The sequence below is a fragment of the Serinus canaria genome, chromosome 1 (assembly GCF_022539315.1).
Source record: "Serinus canaria isolate serCan28SL12 chromosome 1, serCan2020, whole genome shotgun sequence".
NCBI classification, from domain to species: Eukaryota; Metazoa; Chordata; class Aves; order Passeriformes; family Fringillidae; genus Serinus; species Serinus canaria.
The window spans coordinates 98924765-98940754 of NC_066313.1; the positions used below are offsets into that span (position 1 = coordinate 98924765).

The 15990-nt window shown below is 36.1% G+C and overlaps 1 protein-coding gene across 4 annotated transcripts in view; it reads left to right on the plus strand.

Annotated features, from left to right (window-relative positions):
* CDKL5 (cyclin dependent kinase like 5) overlaps positions 1-15990 on the plus strand; it is a 131145-nt gene that overhangs the window by 107421 nt on the left and 7734 nt on the right. For 2 of the 4 annotated variants that reach the window (XM_050971211.1, XM_050971207.1), the window contains exons 13-17: positions 180-285; positions 2275-2398; positions 9769-9871; positions 13545-13688; positions 14779-14898. In XM_050971211.1, the coding sequence (XP_050827168.1) occupies positions 180-285; positions 2275-2398; positions 9769-9871; positions 13545-13688; positions 14779-14898 (597 nt within the window). The remainder of the gene's footprint in view (positions 1-179; positions 286-2274; positions 2399-9768; positions 9872-13544; positions 13689-14778; positions 14899-15990) is intronic. The other 2 variants (XM_050971214.1, XM_050971215.1) reach the window with 2 other exon arrangements.

Consider the following 15990-nt stretch of genomic DNA (forward strand, 5'->3'; position numbering starts at 1 on the left):
GCAGCAAAACCAAGTAATTATTGATTACATTGTCTGTGATTTGATATTTGCAGTTATTAATAATATGAAAGGAAAATTGTATGGTGAATTTGGAGTTTTCTTGCTTATGTATGTTAGTTAAAAACTTAAAATCAGTTTACAGTCTTGCATTTTAAATAGATTATTGTTCTGTTGCATAGGGTGGAGCATATCATGATCCACACACAGAAGATGGAGCATCTACTAAGGAGAATAGAATTCTGTATAATGACCCTGTTCCGAGAAGAGTTGGCAGCTTTTACAGAGGTAATTTCATGGTGGATCTTTCAAATTTAATCCAGAATTTTAGCATGGAATATAAATCAAGTACTAGAAATTGATACAGAGAATTAACATGAACAGCTACAAAGGTTTATTGGAACAAGAATCATTACTCAGCTTTCAGAGGGTGAGTTGGCAGGAACTGCATTGGTACCCTAATGTTTATTTGTAAATGATAGCTCACTTTAATTGGAAAGCACATCCACTGCAGTACCTTGTAAAGCAGAATATTATTTATCAGGGCAAAATGAACAAAATTAATATTACCAAAGTGGGCACTTAATTAATATTTTAAATTTTTATTTTCAATTCTTATAAATTCTCTATACCTATGCACTCATAGCACACAGACATACTTAACTGATCTGTTTCAGATACTGTGCGACATGGAAGTGTAACTCTAGCTTTAATGGCTTGTAACCTGTGGCATTTCTTTTGTTAAGACTTATTAAAGATAGGGGTTTCCTACAAGCAAGAGCACACTTAGATAATTGCAGTTCAGAATAAATAATAAAAGAGGTCTGTGTATGTACACAAACAGATACTGTTCTGTTATGGCACACAAAAGATGGTGCTTTCTGAGCAGCTGCCTCATGGCTAAACCTGGATAATTGTTTTGAAAAAGATGGTAAGAGGCTAATTACTGTCCTGCAAGTGTTAGGAGGCTTGTGGGGCTCCCCTGAACCTTAAGAAGTCCCAATCAGCTGAAATTCGCTTATGAGTCACCTAATAACCTTAAGTAGAGTCACAAATCTCCCTCTGATCCTCTTCAGCTTGATCGCTTGGCTGATGACCTGATTTAGACACGTTGAAATCTGACAATCCTTGCAAGTGCCCCACTGCAATATTAAGACCTGTGAGCAGAATTAAAGCTTGTACTGTTTTGAGCAATGCTTTTGAGTGTTTGTGTTGCAAATGCAACAGAGGATGCTTAAGAATCAATCCTGAATTGCTTTAATTAATCCCTAAAAAGCTCCTAAAATTTTGCGTGAATTATCCTTCTTTTTTATATATAGTGAAACAAAAGTTCCAAAGAAGAATGACTTTCATAAATCATGTGCTAAAGAAACTGCAGATCTGGGATTTATTCAATTCCTTATTCCCAAAACGAGGACTTTTCCTCTTCAACTTTATCTATCTAACAAATATATTTTAGATGGACTTAATGATTGCTTTGGGAAGATGATATTGTATTTAAAATAGTACTTTGATAATAGTGTGTGCAAAACTGGTGATAACAGTATATGCAAATTACTGTGAAAAGGTAAATCCTTATTTATATAAATTTAACCTTTGTATTAGAACAGTATTTATTAGCATATACTTTTGTGCTACAATTTCAGCAAAACCTTACAGATGCTATTTTGATAGATTGTGTAATGTGATGCTGCATTAATGTTCCAACTAGTGTCTGGTCAATCTTTAATCCAGTGCAGGTATTTCTTGTGATATTCATAATTCTAATAAATTTATGTTCTAGATCTGTATATAGTTGTTTATTTTCAAAAGCACAGTATGTCTGTTTGAAAAATGCATAATATCTAATTTTGATGTTTTAATTTTTAGTGCATTTTCTTTTAGTTTCTTCAAAAATCAAATTTTTTTTTTCCAAGATGGGTGTTACTTTTTTAAGGTCTAAAGTGAAGATGGAGCGTAAACTGTAGTATTCATGTCTTTACTAACCGTATTCCAACCTCTAATTCTCTTTCCTGTTTTTGAATATCAGTCACACTTAGAGCTCCCTACCAATAGAAGTGTTCTCAAATATAATAACAATTTACACAAATTCTGATGATGGTCTCATTTTACAACCAATGTTACCCTGCAAGGATCACAAAAGTCAGCTTTCTTTTCAATCATACACAGAACACAACCCTGTCTTTGCTCTCCTGTTCCTGTAAGAGGGAGCAGAGAAGTGGGGGCTGGGATTTTTGGCAGAGCTCAGTGTACATTGTTTGCTGTTCCTCTGTTCAGTTCCATCTCCGCGTCCAGAGAGTACCTACATAGAAAACAATGTGTCCAACAGAGCCTCGGTGTTACCAGCAGACAGCACCACGGTGACAAACCACCCCAAGAGACAAACCACCTTTGACACCTGGTGAGTTGTAATGTGCACACATCTGTAGAGAATGGCAGGAAAAAAACGTGGTTTTAACAGGAGGGACAAAAACCTCACGCTTTTCTCAAGATTTGCAATTGTCCATGTGCTTAGTTGCTTTCTCCAGCTATACCAGCATAGCATGGCATGTTTTCTGTCCCCTGTTGAGCAGCAAGGAATCCTGCACTGCACCCTTAACATGAATGCATTAAAGTTAATATACTTTTGTCCAATCCTTCACAATTTTTTTCCCGCTATTAGTCTTTAGGTAAAGATAGTACAAAGTGCCTGTGTGTGTGGTATATATAGAAATTTGTGGATTCCAGAAGCATGAATTGTTAGACAGGTGGAAAAAATATCAAAATGCATGTTTCCATATAGAAAGTACTATATTAATGAAGAATATTTTCACCCTACAATGGGTACCGCTGCTCTCTTTGTTTATACACAGAAGGAAATGAATACATTCTATGGGAAAATGGATTAAACAACATCTTAATGGTGTATATTGATTTTAAAAGATTAAAAGCATCACATGGCTCCATTATATAACATAGAGCACCTTATTTATGCTAATAAAATGACAGCATATACATAGCTTTGCAGGACTCAAAGGGAAGTAGTTGTTTCTCTTAGAGCTGTTTGGCTCTAAAATACTCTTAATCTTATGCTTTTTAAAATCACAGTAAAGAATATTGAATAAAAATAAGCAGATGGTGCTCACAGGACTGATGAGAGGAATGGGCTGCATACATTTGCATGGTTCAGCTATGCTTTATACCACTCTCTGAAACACTTCTCTCTGAAAGGAGCATAAAGTCATGCTATCTAAACTGTTTCAGTGGTTTGTTGACTTTCTGTGTTTTCACACAAATAACCAGAGAATTATGTGCTTAAAGAGAAAGGGGGGTGGTGGGTGGTGGACACTTGGTATTTCAGCTTATGTTCAGGTGTTATACCTATGTCAGTAATAGAAGATGTTTACTCCAGAACCCTTCTCACCTGCTCTGATTCACTAGAGTCTGCTTCCTGTCCTTCAGTAGCTCCACCTACATCCATTTTCTGGAATTAGCTGAGGAAAGCGGTCATTTATGTAAAACGGTGGTACTTATGTTGTGGCTTGTGTGGCTAAAGAAGGTATTTATTCCTGCTCTTGAACCCTTTTACCATTTTTCATTGTCCTTCCTACCTGGATCTTTCTATCTTGCATATGACATAAAACAGCTGGAATCTTGTTTTGCTTTATATATCATTCGGCAATGTAATGTCTTGACTGCAAAGAAACATATAATGCTATTTTAACTCTGAACTGAAAAAAATAGCCTGTGTTATTAGAGCTGGTTGGGAATATTTTTTATGAAGTACTTTTTTTGTTTGTAATGTCAAATTACCAAAACCAAAACTTTTTGAAGGAAGTGGCTGATAACCACTAACCTTTTATTGTGAAGATTCTTCACCTCCAGGATGGAATTGCTAGTCAAAACCAGAGATACTCTCAAAATAACAAATAATTTGGAGGCAGCATTATTCTTTAGAATGTGAGGAACTTGAGTGCAGGGTCTTTGTTATTTAAACCAGAGGCTTGAACTAAGATCCTAGATCTAGCAAGTGAATGCCCTGAACCAGAAGTTAGAGGTTATTCTGGAGGACATTGTCTGGTTCCCTCAATGTATTCTCTTGAAGCTGTTTCATCTTGTTAAAACAGTGAAAGGACCACAGAGGTGCTGAATATGACCTTGTGAAAAAGGCCCTTCATTAACTTTGAGACAGTTAGATTTCAGTCCTTGCTCCAAAGTACTCAAATATTTTCACAAAGTGGAACAGCTCCTTTGAGAGAAGAACCCACAGAAGAATAAGCATTTCTTCTTGTGAAGTGGAAGAAATAGCAGTAGCTGCAACACCAAGTTACTGCTATTTTGGCATATGCTTACCTTTATATTTTCTTTTCCTACTCCCTGTTTTCCTGAAATGTTTCCTGCCCAGCTCTACCTGCTAACTCTGTTCAAGTTGTCCTGGCAATGGTCTAATGTTGCAAAATTGTTCTGTGCCATAAATGCTGCTTAAGCCAATTCCTGAGTAGTGAAGAGTCTGTGTTCCTCTACTTAATTTTCTGTATAGAAGTTGAGTAAATGCTTATGAAAATGTTCAAAGCTCTAATGGAATGTGATTCTGCTTACATCAATTTTATGATGAAGTAAATATTTGATGTTTGAATAACAGACCTAACTGGTACACGACAATTCATCTCAAATTATGAGTGACATGTATTCCACCTGGACTTGCCACTACTGTAAAATATTGCTTCTCATACTATTGCTCTGTGTTGCCTTTCTTCTGTCAAAGATTCTGTGAATGTTTGCTAGACTGAATTGTCACAGATGTTTCCCTGTCTTTGTGTGCATTTTTTTGCTCTGTCCCCACTGTCCTGCCTTTAAAAATAAAGATATTATAAACTTGACTTTTGTCATCAGATTTTACTCTTAAATTACTAGATCATTTCTGAACTTCAGACAACTTGATTTGAAAAAAGGCAAATTTTTTATCCTTCTAGAAATTCTTTTCTTTGCTAGAGTTTAATTTCCTGTAAATGACCTTGAACTTGCTCTTTTTTATTTTTATATTGATACAGGAATAAATGTTTTATTCTCTTCTACTCATACAAGCTTTGTCCTGAGCTGGGCAAATTCAGTAGTTATAGACAAGATATTTAATTGTATTCTGCCGGTGTGCCAGAACATTGGCCTGAATTATCTTTTCCACCATCATAGCTCTAAATATCTCTTTAGAATCAATTCCAACATGCAGTAGTGTATCTCACATCATATTGGAAGTGTTTGCATTGGCTGCTTATAAGATATCTGGGGGCTTCTGGAAAGCATTTTTTTATAGACCTTTTATGTCCATACAAATGTAGTCATGCTATGACAAGTAGCTTTTTATATCCTCTCTAGCATAAGTCATACATTTCTGCAAAAATAATAAAAACAAGGAACCATACACATAATATTACTATTTTTATATGTATATAATATATATAAACACAAAATCTCTGTCATGCAAGAAAAGAAAAAAAATCTAATTCTTACAAGAGTAAAAGGCTTAAAACTTTATCCACTGTCAAGTTTCAAGGTTCCAGAATACAGTTTTTTGTAAACAGGACATGACTGACTTTTATATTGCTGTGTCAGTGTCAGTGTAACATTATAGTCACATTTCCTATTCCTGAAAGTAAAAGGTTACCAAGCATCTGAGCAAATTAGTTTAGAGCATATTCAGCTGTGTGTGCAGCATGACTGTTGCTACATTATAAATACTTTCCATTACTTTAGTGGAATTTCTAAAAAAAATCAGGAAATTGCAAATTCTGAATGGTATTCTGCATATGAGATTATAAATCTGGGGTTTATTCCAATTAATAAATCCTCCTTTTCCACATGATAAAATAAAAAAAATAGCAGCTCCAAACAGAGTTCAGATTTGATCTTTTGATTTTAAGCTTTCAATGCCAGACTTTTAAACCATGATGTTTTATTGTGGGCTTCAGCTTATGGGATTGAGATTCTTATCTTGAACTGTTTGAATTGCTTCATTCGTTTCTGACATTTTCTTGCCTTTGCAGAATGGTAACTGTGTGACTGCCCCTTAAGGGTCTTACTTTGACTAAAACTAAAAGGTAACTTGGAGAGTTAGTGTTTGTCACTTATCTTCAAAGAAAAGTTCTATTTCAGTAACTCCTTCATTAGACAAAAACCTTACTCATTAATTGTGTTTGGATCCATAAAGGGAGTAGTACACGAGGGTTTCCAAGGCAGGCTGCCTGCTGAGATTAGGGTTGCTTAAGAATAATTAAAACAAGCATGATGAATTGCCTCCCAAAAAGAGCTGTCTGCAATATGAATCTCTCTATGGCAGCATGAATGCAACATGCTTCCTATTTTTTTCTTTTTAGTTAATGTGAAAGCACATCAGCTTGCTTGCCACATGCATGTTTGCTGCTACACCTCATTGCGCCTGCATGCAGCTGGATACCTTTTCTACTAGGGGTAATAAATAAGAGTGATAATCACAGAATTTCTGTTTGTACTTAAGCCTTTTCAGTGTTTCAGACCAGAATAACCAATGTGTTCTACATTATATGTCCTAAGCATGCAAAAGGTACACAAATATAAAATAACAAAGCACAGCACATTTTGCCTTTGGTTTCTGCTTGAGAGTGAGCTCTCTGAGTAGGGGCTCTTCTCTAGGGCTACTCCTACTTGTTACTAAAATAGACAGTACATAGAAGACTCTGGTGGATGTTTGCTTTCAAGAGCTGAAGCTTTATGCAAAATGCCAAGATACTTGCAGTATGTTGTAAGAGTTTAGTGTTGTGTGACTCTACAGATTTTTTTGATAATCCTAATTTTTTCCTGTACTGTCCATTATCTGGAAATCATCTTTTGGGATGCCTAAATTATCCCAGTGTTTCATCATCGATCAAAATGTTCTGCTCTATTTTTACTCAGTACAAAATCCTGGTGTTGAAGCTTCCTGCTATAATGCTATATATGTTCACTCTCTTCACATAATGAGCATGTGTTTTGAAGCAGTTGCTTTTCAAGGTCAATGCTTTTTCAGACAACTGTACTGCAATATGAGTCATAGGAGTTAATGACATAAACCATTCAGTATAAAACCACTGGCTTTTGGGTAAGCAGCAATTGAAAATGAGCAGTTCTCAGCCCCTTATTTTCCAATTCTCTCTGGTCACTGTAGCTATAAAGAGGAAATGATGGTGCAGAATTTCATTTCTCTCCTCTCTGCTGAGCTGCTGTGGAGAGCAGTTTTCTCATCCAGGTTCACTGGGCCAAAGAAAAGAATCATGCTTGAGTGAATCTCTGTCTAAAAGTATAGCAAAAATTGTTCCAAGCTTCACTCTGAAGATTAACTTCACCTGTTAAAATATAGCATCTCCATTTTGGAATAGACTTTGTAATAGAAAAGCTATAGCAAGACATTGAAAAATTTTAAAGGATAAAGTAACCTCCTGGGGTCTTGCTTATGATCTGACACTGGTTCCTCAGTGGACAGCAATTATTGGGTTGATAATTTGCATTGAGACTATGGTTTGGGATATGCTTGCAGCTGTGGATGCGCAGGAGCTCCTTTGGGGAAAGGCTCAGAAGATTCTTAGCCCCATTTATATGACTTTCTGAGTGCAAGCAGGATACTTGGGGTGCATGCTTTCCTCCAACTTTTCTAACAAATCAAGTAAAAATCATTTAGTAAATAATTAAGCAGGTGTGCTGTCTGTGTTATGTCAGACTCCTGAGTTCACTGAATGTAAAGCTATCAGTAGTCTTTACTCTTTGGTTTTCTCCTTGGTGCTTTAAGTGACTTTGTATAATAATGCCTTTCACCTGTCACACTACTTACAGTAGTACCAAATACAAAGATGTGACAGCAACAGGAATCCTTAGCAATCCAGTATATTTAAAACACCTTTTATAAGTATAATAATTACATTAAACTAGAGTTTTTACCTGTAGTAGTGTTGTAATGTCCACATTAAATATATATTGTCATGCACCTGAATGTAATTTCTGCATCTAGATACAAGTTCTCAAAAATTTAAATTAGGAAAATTTCTACCATACTTTCTGCCTATGAATCTTTTTGCTAAGACCATTCTCTTAATGAACAGTTGCACTTTATTACAGGATTTAAACACTGCATGCATTTATATTTAGAGCCCGGTAACATTTCAAGCTTGAGGTGGTTTTGTGTAGAAACTGAAGAACTGATACCACCTATCAGAAGATGGTTTTATCAATAAGGAGGATGACTCCAGTGATTCCTATCCCAGTTATATTTTTTACATTTATTTAGAAATAAAAAAAAAAAGTCAGCCTGGCATGTAGTAGCAGCTGAATCACCAGCTGATAGCATAGCATTTAAAGCCAGAATTAGAAGCCAGTGACAACTGTATTAGACAGTTAAATGTTGCTACATTACAGTTGCTCCAAGAAAAGCTGCTCCTGTTTGTCATACAGAGCCCTTAAAACACTGGCTTTGCTTTGGGTTTTCCATCAAGACAGTGGAATAATTTCTTTATTGTTTTCATGCAATTTAAACCTGAAAAGGGACTATTAAATGACCCAGTATGACTTTCTGTATGTCAGTTGCTGTTAAATGTTGTCCATCCTCTGGGATCCAGGCCCAGAGGCAGACCTGTGGGCTGTGTTTCTCCCAGATGAGTATAAGGTCCTGATTTGAAATATCAAAGATGGGAAATGCACTTCACTAAGGAGTTTGTTCTGACAGTTAATGATGTTATTGTGAAAATCAGCACCTTATTTCTTATATGACTTCTTAGGCTACATCATCCACCTGCTTGTTCTTCTAGTATCTGTGCCTGTTAGTGCCAAGATTTTCTACTATTCTGTAATTTCTTTCTGGATGTGTAGCTGTGCGTCATGATCAAGGAAATGAAATATTTGAGGTTTGGGTGTTTTTTTTAACGCACTAAAGAGATTGAAATCTCTGAAAATATTTCTGTGATGCTTTCCAGCACCATTTTCAATTTTCAAGCTATTTTAAAGGACACTAGAAGTGCAGTCAGTTATGTCTCACCACTGTCCTTGCAAACCATCTTTTACCCTGTATAAGTACTTTACATACATGGTATACTGTGTATATTGAAAGTAACGTGTTATTTATCAGCTGTAGTCGCTTCTGACATGTAAGTTAAGAGTTAAAAGGGAGAAATTCAGTCTTCAGGCAAGTCACCTGTTCCATTTTTGGGTCACCTCCTTTTGCCAGCACTGTCTCCCGCATAGCAAACTAACGGAAGGTTTTAAGTTGAAGTGGACAACAGTAGATCCCCAGCTTTCCTGGTGATAGATTTGGAGCCGTGTCAGCATGGGGCAGGAAGTGCAGTTGAAAGTGGTTCTCTCTGGCCAGCTTTGCAACTCCTGCTTCTCCAGCAAGCAATGGATAAACTGGACCTGTGCTTTGATAGCTCATCGCCATTTGTATGTTCTCTCAGATATGCTTTTCATTTTCCTAAAAGACCTCGTGTGTGGTATTTTGATTTGAGTATTAAATTCTGGCTTAAAAGAACACATGCATGCTTTCCTTTTCCCTAAATAAAACTATTCATTGGTTTAAACTAATCATTTTACCCTAACACTGTGTACCTCCTATCCCTTGTAATAACTCTAGCTGGTATTTGTGTAGTAACCCTGGAACCAATGAATGCTAAAACTTTAAGTATCTTTTTACTTTAATCAATAATTTACATTCTTTGGCATCAGATCTCAGTGCTGCACAGAATTTGCAAAGTAATACCATAATAAAATTTCTCTTACAATGCCTTATTTCATATTTAGGAAAAGTCCTGAAAACCTTAACAGTCACTCAGAACAGCTCAAGGAGAAAGAAAAACAAGGTTTTTTCAGGGCAATAAAAAAGAAAAAGAAGAAATCTCAAAATGTAAGTATGCAGCATTTCTAGTAGAAGAATTATTTTATTCATTTTGAATTATACCATTTTAGTATGCTAGATTAGTACAGTACCTTTGCATTATTTATTTTTATATGTGTATACACTTCTTTTATTTTCTCTCCTCACTAGATGAAAATCAAATTCCTCTTCTGTTCAGGGTTGATTTTTCTTCCTTTTCAAATATTTCTTCACTTACTAGGACTAGAAAGTGAAGAAATCCAAACTTACACCTTCGTTTTCGTTCAGACCCTTTGAGAGCCAGTTTTGATGCAAGTTTTAAGATGATGTTGCAACAAATTCTTTTTCAGGATATGGTGATACCATTCCAGGAATAGTAACTTCATTGTTGTGTGTCCCCTGAGCTTGAATAGTTTCAGGCACCCATCCAGAGAAAATGAGACTTTAACAAATGAGAATTCTTTCCAGTCTTTTTCATGGAAGTGTCTTGGTAGCAGCCTCTGTCTTCTTGATGCATTCCATGACTGGAATAAGAGTGATGTGTCTTAACCATTCTTAATTGTTTTATGTTTTGTTAAGGGAATGGGTTGTGGCTTTTGTTATTCAGTATAAGTCTTTGGTGTCTCACACATTTTTACATTTTCATAAAGTTTTTGGGAGGGAGAAAAGACTTTATTTTATCAGAAAGTAATGGTATACTAGCATTTCACAAATTTTTATAATTAAGATATCCCTAAGAACTGAAGGAACCTAAACATAATCTCATTCTTAAAGACAGCTCTGGAAACAGTAAAACATTTAAAATTGTAATATTTCTGTAAGTGTAAACACAGTTATAGTTTTGAAGATTCTCAGAATTGAGTAAATCATGCTTACTCCTGGCAAAGGGGAATGACTTAATGAAAATATTTATTGTCAAGGTGTGAAGTGATAGGATTGAGAGTTGGTGGAGGGCTGATCTGTTGAAAATTGGGAGAGAGGAGTGATTATCAGGCTTTTTGTTGTTTGGGTTTTTTTAAAATTTCTTTGAACTGTGTGGAAATGTGCATATGTGTAACTAGCACTCAGAAATGCACCTTACCTTCCTGCTGGGTGGGATTTACAGTAGTGGCATCCACCTCTCCTTCTGAACTTGTTCACCCTCATACCTGTATGCAGCTCAAATATGATCATCTGTATTAAACAACTGAATTAAATGTCTACATTACAGCTCTGGGACTGCTTGATACCAAAATGTCCATGTGACATAACATGGACACATGTTAAGGATAACACCTAAGGCCATTGGTTCCAGTGATGCATTTTCAAGGGGGGTGGGGTGGGGAAAGGTGTTAAATTTTCGTTGCTGTACTTTACTCTGATTCCAGCCATGCAAACATGGTGGCAGACAACACTCCAATAGCTCAGCTGAAAGATGGTGTCTTGATTCCCTCCACATTAAACTGTGCGAAAGATTTTGTTGCCTCTCAAAATCTGGCATTTTACAAAACACCTAAATCAAAAGCTCCTTGATCTATAGGTACCAAAACCATCACTGATTACAAGCTAAGGCAGATTTATGTAAAGTCCTTACACCTGTTTCTTCTCACTTTTAAAAAGAGGGGTAGAGAGGAATAGGAGAAAGAGAGAGAAGGGAAAAAACTGTGATTGCTACTTAGAGGTGGAATCTCACAGAAAGATTAATAAATTAGTGAAATCATATAGTGATACAACTCTTCCATCCTCAGCTAGAAACTTGCTGAGATCAACTTGAGTTTTGGATCAAACCAGAGCCAGAAAAACCTCCTTCCATTTCTGTTTACAGCTGATTACCAGGCCAGTATCTAGGCACAGACTGTACCACTGATGTGTGTACAAGTGTCTGGCTCAGACACTGGTCTTTGTTCTTCTTCATCTCTTAGTTGAAGACATCTACCTGACAAACACTGGGACAGTCTTTAGGATTTTCCAGCACAAAATAAAATAACTGCCTTCAATTCAGTACCAGATTTGGTGTTAGTAGTAAAAGTTGTTCACAGCACTGTAATATTAGCTCTTCAACTACTTTTAAAATGTTTTCTATGAGTTCCTATTAAAAGTCTTAATAGACAGCTTGTTACCATCCAAGGTTTTTTCCTGAGACCTACAATTCATGTAGAGTCCTACAAGTATGAAATTCTAGTTATTTACTCAAACACAGACTTTCAGAAGGAAATAATAAATTAGACCTGGGGACTGTTACAGAGCTAGGAAGTACATAGTAGCTAGCTATGATTTACTTCTGATATCCTTTGGCAAGTCTCATTTTGCTGGTGATCATCATTACAGGAATTGTAAAAGATACCTGAAATTGGATTCAAGACATCTTAGTAATATCATTCTCAAAATATCTAACAGCCTAGAATTGATCCCAGTTCCTGACACTTCTTCCTGCAGGTTGTTCCCATTAATTATTCTCCCTAGAGTTCTCCAGGTGCACTACCTCGTGGGTTAGCAATTGTTACTGCCTGTTATGGGAATTCTTTGCAATATTGTTTTTGCAGAGCTGTTCTTATCCATTCTCCTTTTCATCGTTTGAAGTGTTTTAGTAATGTAGCAAAAGGTTTTGAGGATTATTAGAATCACGGTTTTATGTCATTTGCCACCAAACAATTTGATATCCATGAGGGTTGTGCAAAGTGTCAGTAGGCACTATCTTCAGAGGAGCCTGAGTTTTGCAGATTTTGGCACTTATTTCAATCTATGGGTCTGAAGAAATTACCTGCTTTGGAAAAAGCAGTTTCAGGTGAGCATTTCTCTTAGCAGTTCTTTCATTCCCTTTTAATTTACTGAATTTGAAACAGGAAATTCTTCCATAAAGTTCCTGAACATAAGCTATGCTAATTATTGATTTTCATTAACTTGGATGGAATCTAGAAGCTGAGAAAGCTGTTTGAAAGCCCATGCTTTTGGTAGTGCACTTGTCATTGTATTTAGTCATATATAAATTCTAATGCTTAATTAAGATTTCTTCTGATAGACAGGAAACTGCAAGGCACCATACATATCTCCTATGCTTGTTTGCACCTGAGCATGGGAGAAATAGACCCATTTATAGTTCTAGTACCTTATAGTTCTGTTAGTTGTTCATTCATCTATGGGTAAGCTCTTTGGTTGTGCTCCATAAATTAAAATAAACCAGCCAGTGTACTTGCAGCTATACGTGAAGCTGATAATGGCATGTTTATGTCAGAACTGAAATAATTAATCTTGGAGCCTTAGCTCTTATTGCAAGTCAAAAATAGAAGGCGTTTTTTTCCCCAAGTGTAACTATCCACTATTATTGTTAGTGGATCTTTAATATTTTCTTTATATAAAAATAAGAAATGTCATACTGCTTTAGGTCATTATCAGAAATACAAATGATTGCCAGAGTTACAGGATTTAATTCAAAGCTCAGTAAAGTCAAAAAGAGCTACCAGGTATTTCCAAAAGCCTTTGAAATAAACATGTTCTGTATTCCTAATGAACATGGATGTAAGAATGGGTGTGCTGATCTTTTTTTTTTACGTGCTTTCTGTGCATTGAGTTCCTTGAATTTGTTCCATAGGCTTTTTTCAATCATTATTGTATTTTCCAAAAGCAAATTATAGGCTTGATAACATGTATTGTTGTATTACCAAAAAAAAAAACCAGTTAATTTAGTAAGGGGCAGATCTCTTGAATTGAAATATTATGCATTTAGTTTTTGTGTCTTATATTGCAGACAGACTCAACCAACGGCGAGAATCCAAGCATCAAGAAATCCCTCTTTCCTCTTTTTAATTCAAAGAATAATTTAAAGCATAGTTCTTCTTTGAAAAAACTTCCTGTAGTCACTCTACCAATGGTATTAATTTTTAAGTACAGTAACACTGTAAAATGCACCAGTAAATTTGTTTTACTGGCTACAGCAGCATGTGGTTTATTTTCATGGTATCCCTTCCTCTTCATGCCAGTTAAGTATCTTGGGCCAGTTCAATAAATTTAAGTAAAATTGGCAGTTTTGTTGAAACAGATGGTGCCTAAAAAAATTTTTGATAGTATTTGACATAGTGAAATAGTTCCCAGAGAGAATGAGCCTTGGAAGTAAGACTAAGGAAGGGAAATTGTTGTGAAATTGTGTATGTTTAAAATTAAACTGTCTCATTATGTTTCATTCAAGAAAAAAATTAACCTGGTTTGGTTTATAACTATATTGTAAATACATAATTTTATACAAATGACTCCTTCATATATAAATCTAAATAAATCAAATACTAACAATGGATTATCTGTAAAGAACTTTAGCTCATGTGTCTGTTGTATTTTTGTTTGTCCTAATTGTTCATGATAAAAGACAGCTTGCATTAAAAAAAGATTACATTTTGACTGTCCTCTTTTTACTTAGAATTCTTGAAATGAGATAAAAAGCTACATGTAAGTTTTAAATTATCTTTCTGCCATAAATTTTCAACTGTTTCTTAATTTTTGCTTTAGTTTGGGATATTTGTGGAGGAGAAGAAAGATGGGAATGGAGAAAGCTCTTGGTTTTGTGATGTCAGTCAAGAGATCAGTTTAGGGGGATTTTGGTCTGCTTCACTCTGGAGCAAATTTATAGAACTGATCCATGGTCTTAACTGCAGTATGGAATGCTTTTTAAATTAAGATGAGGCTCAACAATATTTTGGTTTTAATTTTATTTTTGATGCCTTGTTTAACTGCTCTTTCTTACAGCAAATAACACTAACAGCATGTGAATGCTTTAAGGGCTAAGGGTAGAGCAAATCTGCATGATGTCCACAGCCACTTGCTCTTACTGTGGGGAGAATAATTGAGAGGTCATTGCAATTCTGCTGCAGTAATGGGCTTCACTTGTGTTCTGTAATTAACTGTGGGAAATTATTTACAGCTATTCTTAAGAAAATACTAGGAGACCAGTATTTAATATTTTGTTGCAGATGCCTAATACTGAAGGTCAGGATCTCTTGGCATTACAGAAAGCCATTCATTCTTCCAATCACCAGAGCAGCAGACAGAAGGATTGGCATCCTGAGAAGATGACAGATATCCAGCCTCATGTAAGTGGCATTATCAATTCCCTATATATTAATATCAGTGATACATCTTAATAGCTTTTTCTCTGGTGAATAGAAGAATTGCATTTGACATTGTTTCCCAACTTTTTAATTCCTTGCTCACTAGATGTACCTGCAGTCCTGCATCATCTTTTTCAAATGGGGACATAAATGACAAGGAAAAGAGAGATTAAATGTCCTGTGTCCGTCTTTGAGCCCTTTGAAATATTGGTTATGTTTTTGTATAATAGGCAAGCAGTGTTTCAGTGCACGTCCATGGTGGCAATGCAGTGCTGTACAAAAGCCCTTAAGTCAGCTCTGTAAGGAATGGTGAATCTTGAGGGTTGGCTGCTGCTCAGCAGAGTTTGATACTTGATGTGGTCACCAAAGCATCCAGACCAAGTTACAGTGTGGCTGGCACAGACTGCAGTTTCAGCAGGGTACATATTTGGAGCATAGCACTGCATTAGTGCAACTTTTTTTCTCTGGTTCTAAAACCGGCTCAGTGTTTGGGAGGGAGCGTCAGTGCCATGCTCCATTGTTGTCACACTGGAAACTGAAAAAGAGCGTTTGTTGCAGCTGCAGTGTTTGAAGAAACAAGTTGCTCTGTGAGCTGTGGAATTTAACAAGACTGCTTTCATACCACTTTGTGAAGTTAGGCTTCCCCAGGTTCTTGCTTCCCATTTTCAGTAACCCTGTATCACCATTCACCTTCAACCTGCTCGCCAGTGAAAGGGGCTGTGTGAGACTGGAGCTGCCTATCACCCAGCTGCCAGCAAACAAAATACGTAACTTCTGAGTTCTGCCAGACCTCGTTTCAGTGCAGATGGTTACTCAAGACTCACTCCAACCCCTAGTTTATGTTCACAACGTTTTTAAGAACTTGTATTTCTGAAACCTGTTCCTCATAAAATGTGGCTGAGGTTCTGAAGTTAGTAGCAGATAGATGGACAGCTAATTCAATTGTCTATGCATTTTCAAAGGAAACAAGGATAAAATAAATGACAGGACCAATTTTTTTCTGAGGGAGAAAAGGTTCCATCTTTTCAGGTAGCTAATAGGTTGGACTGTGATGAAAAGACATTTCTCAGGTGT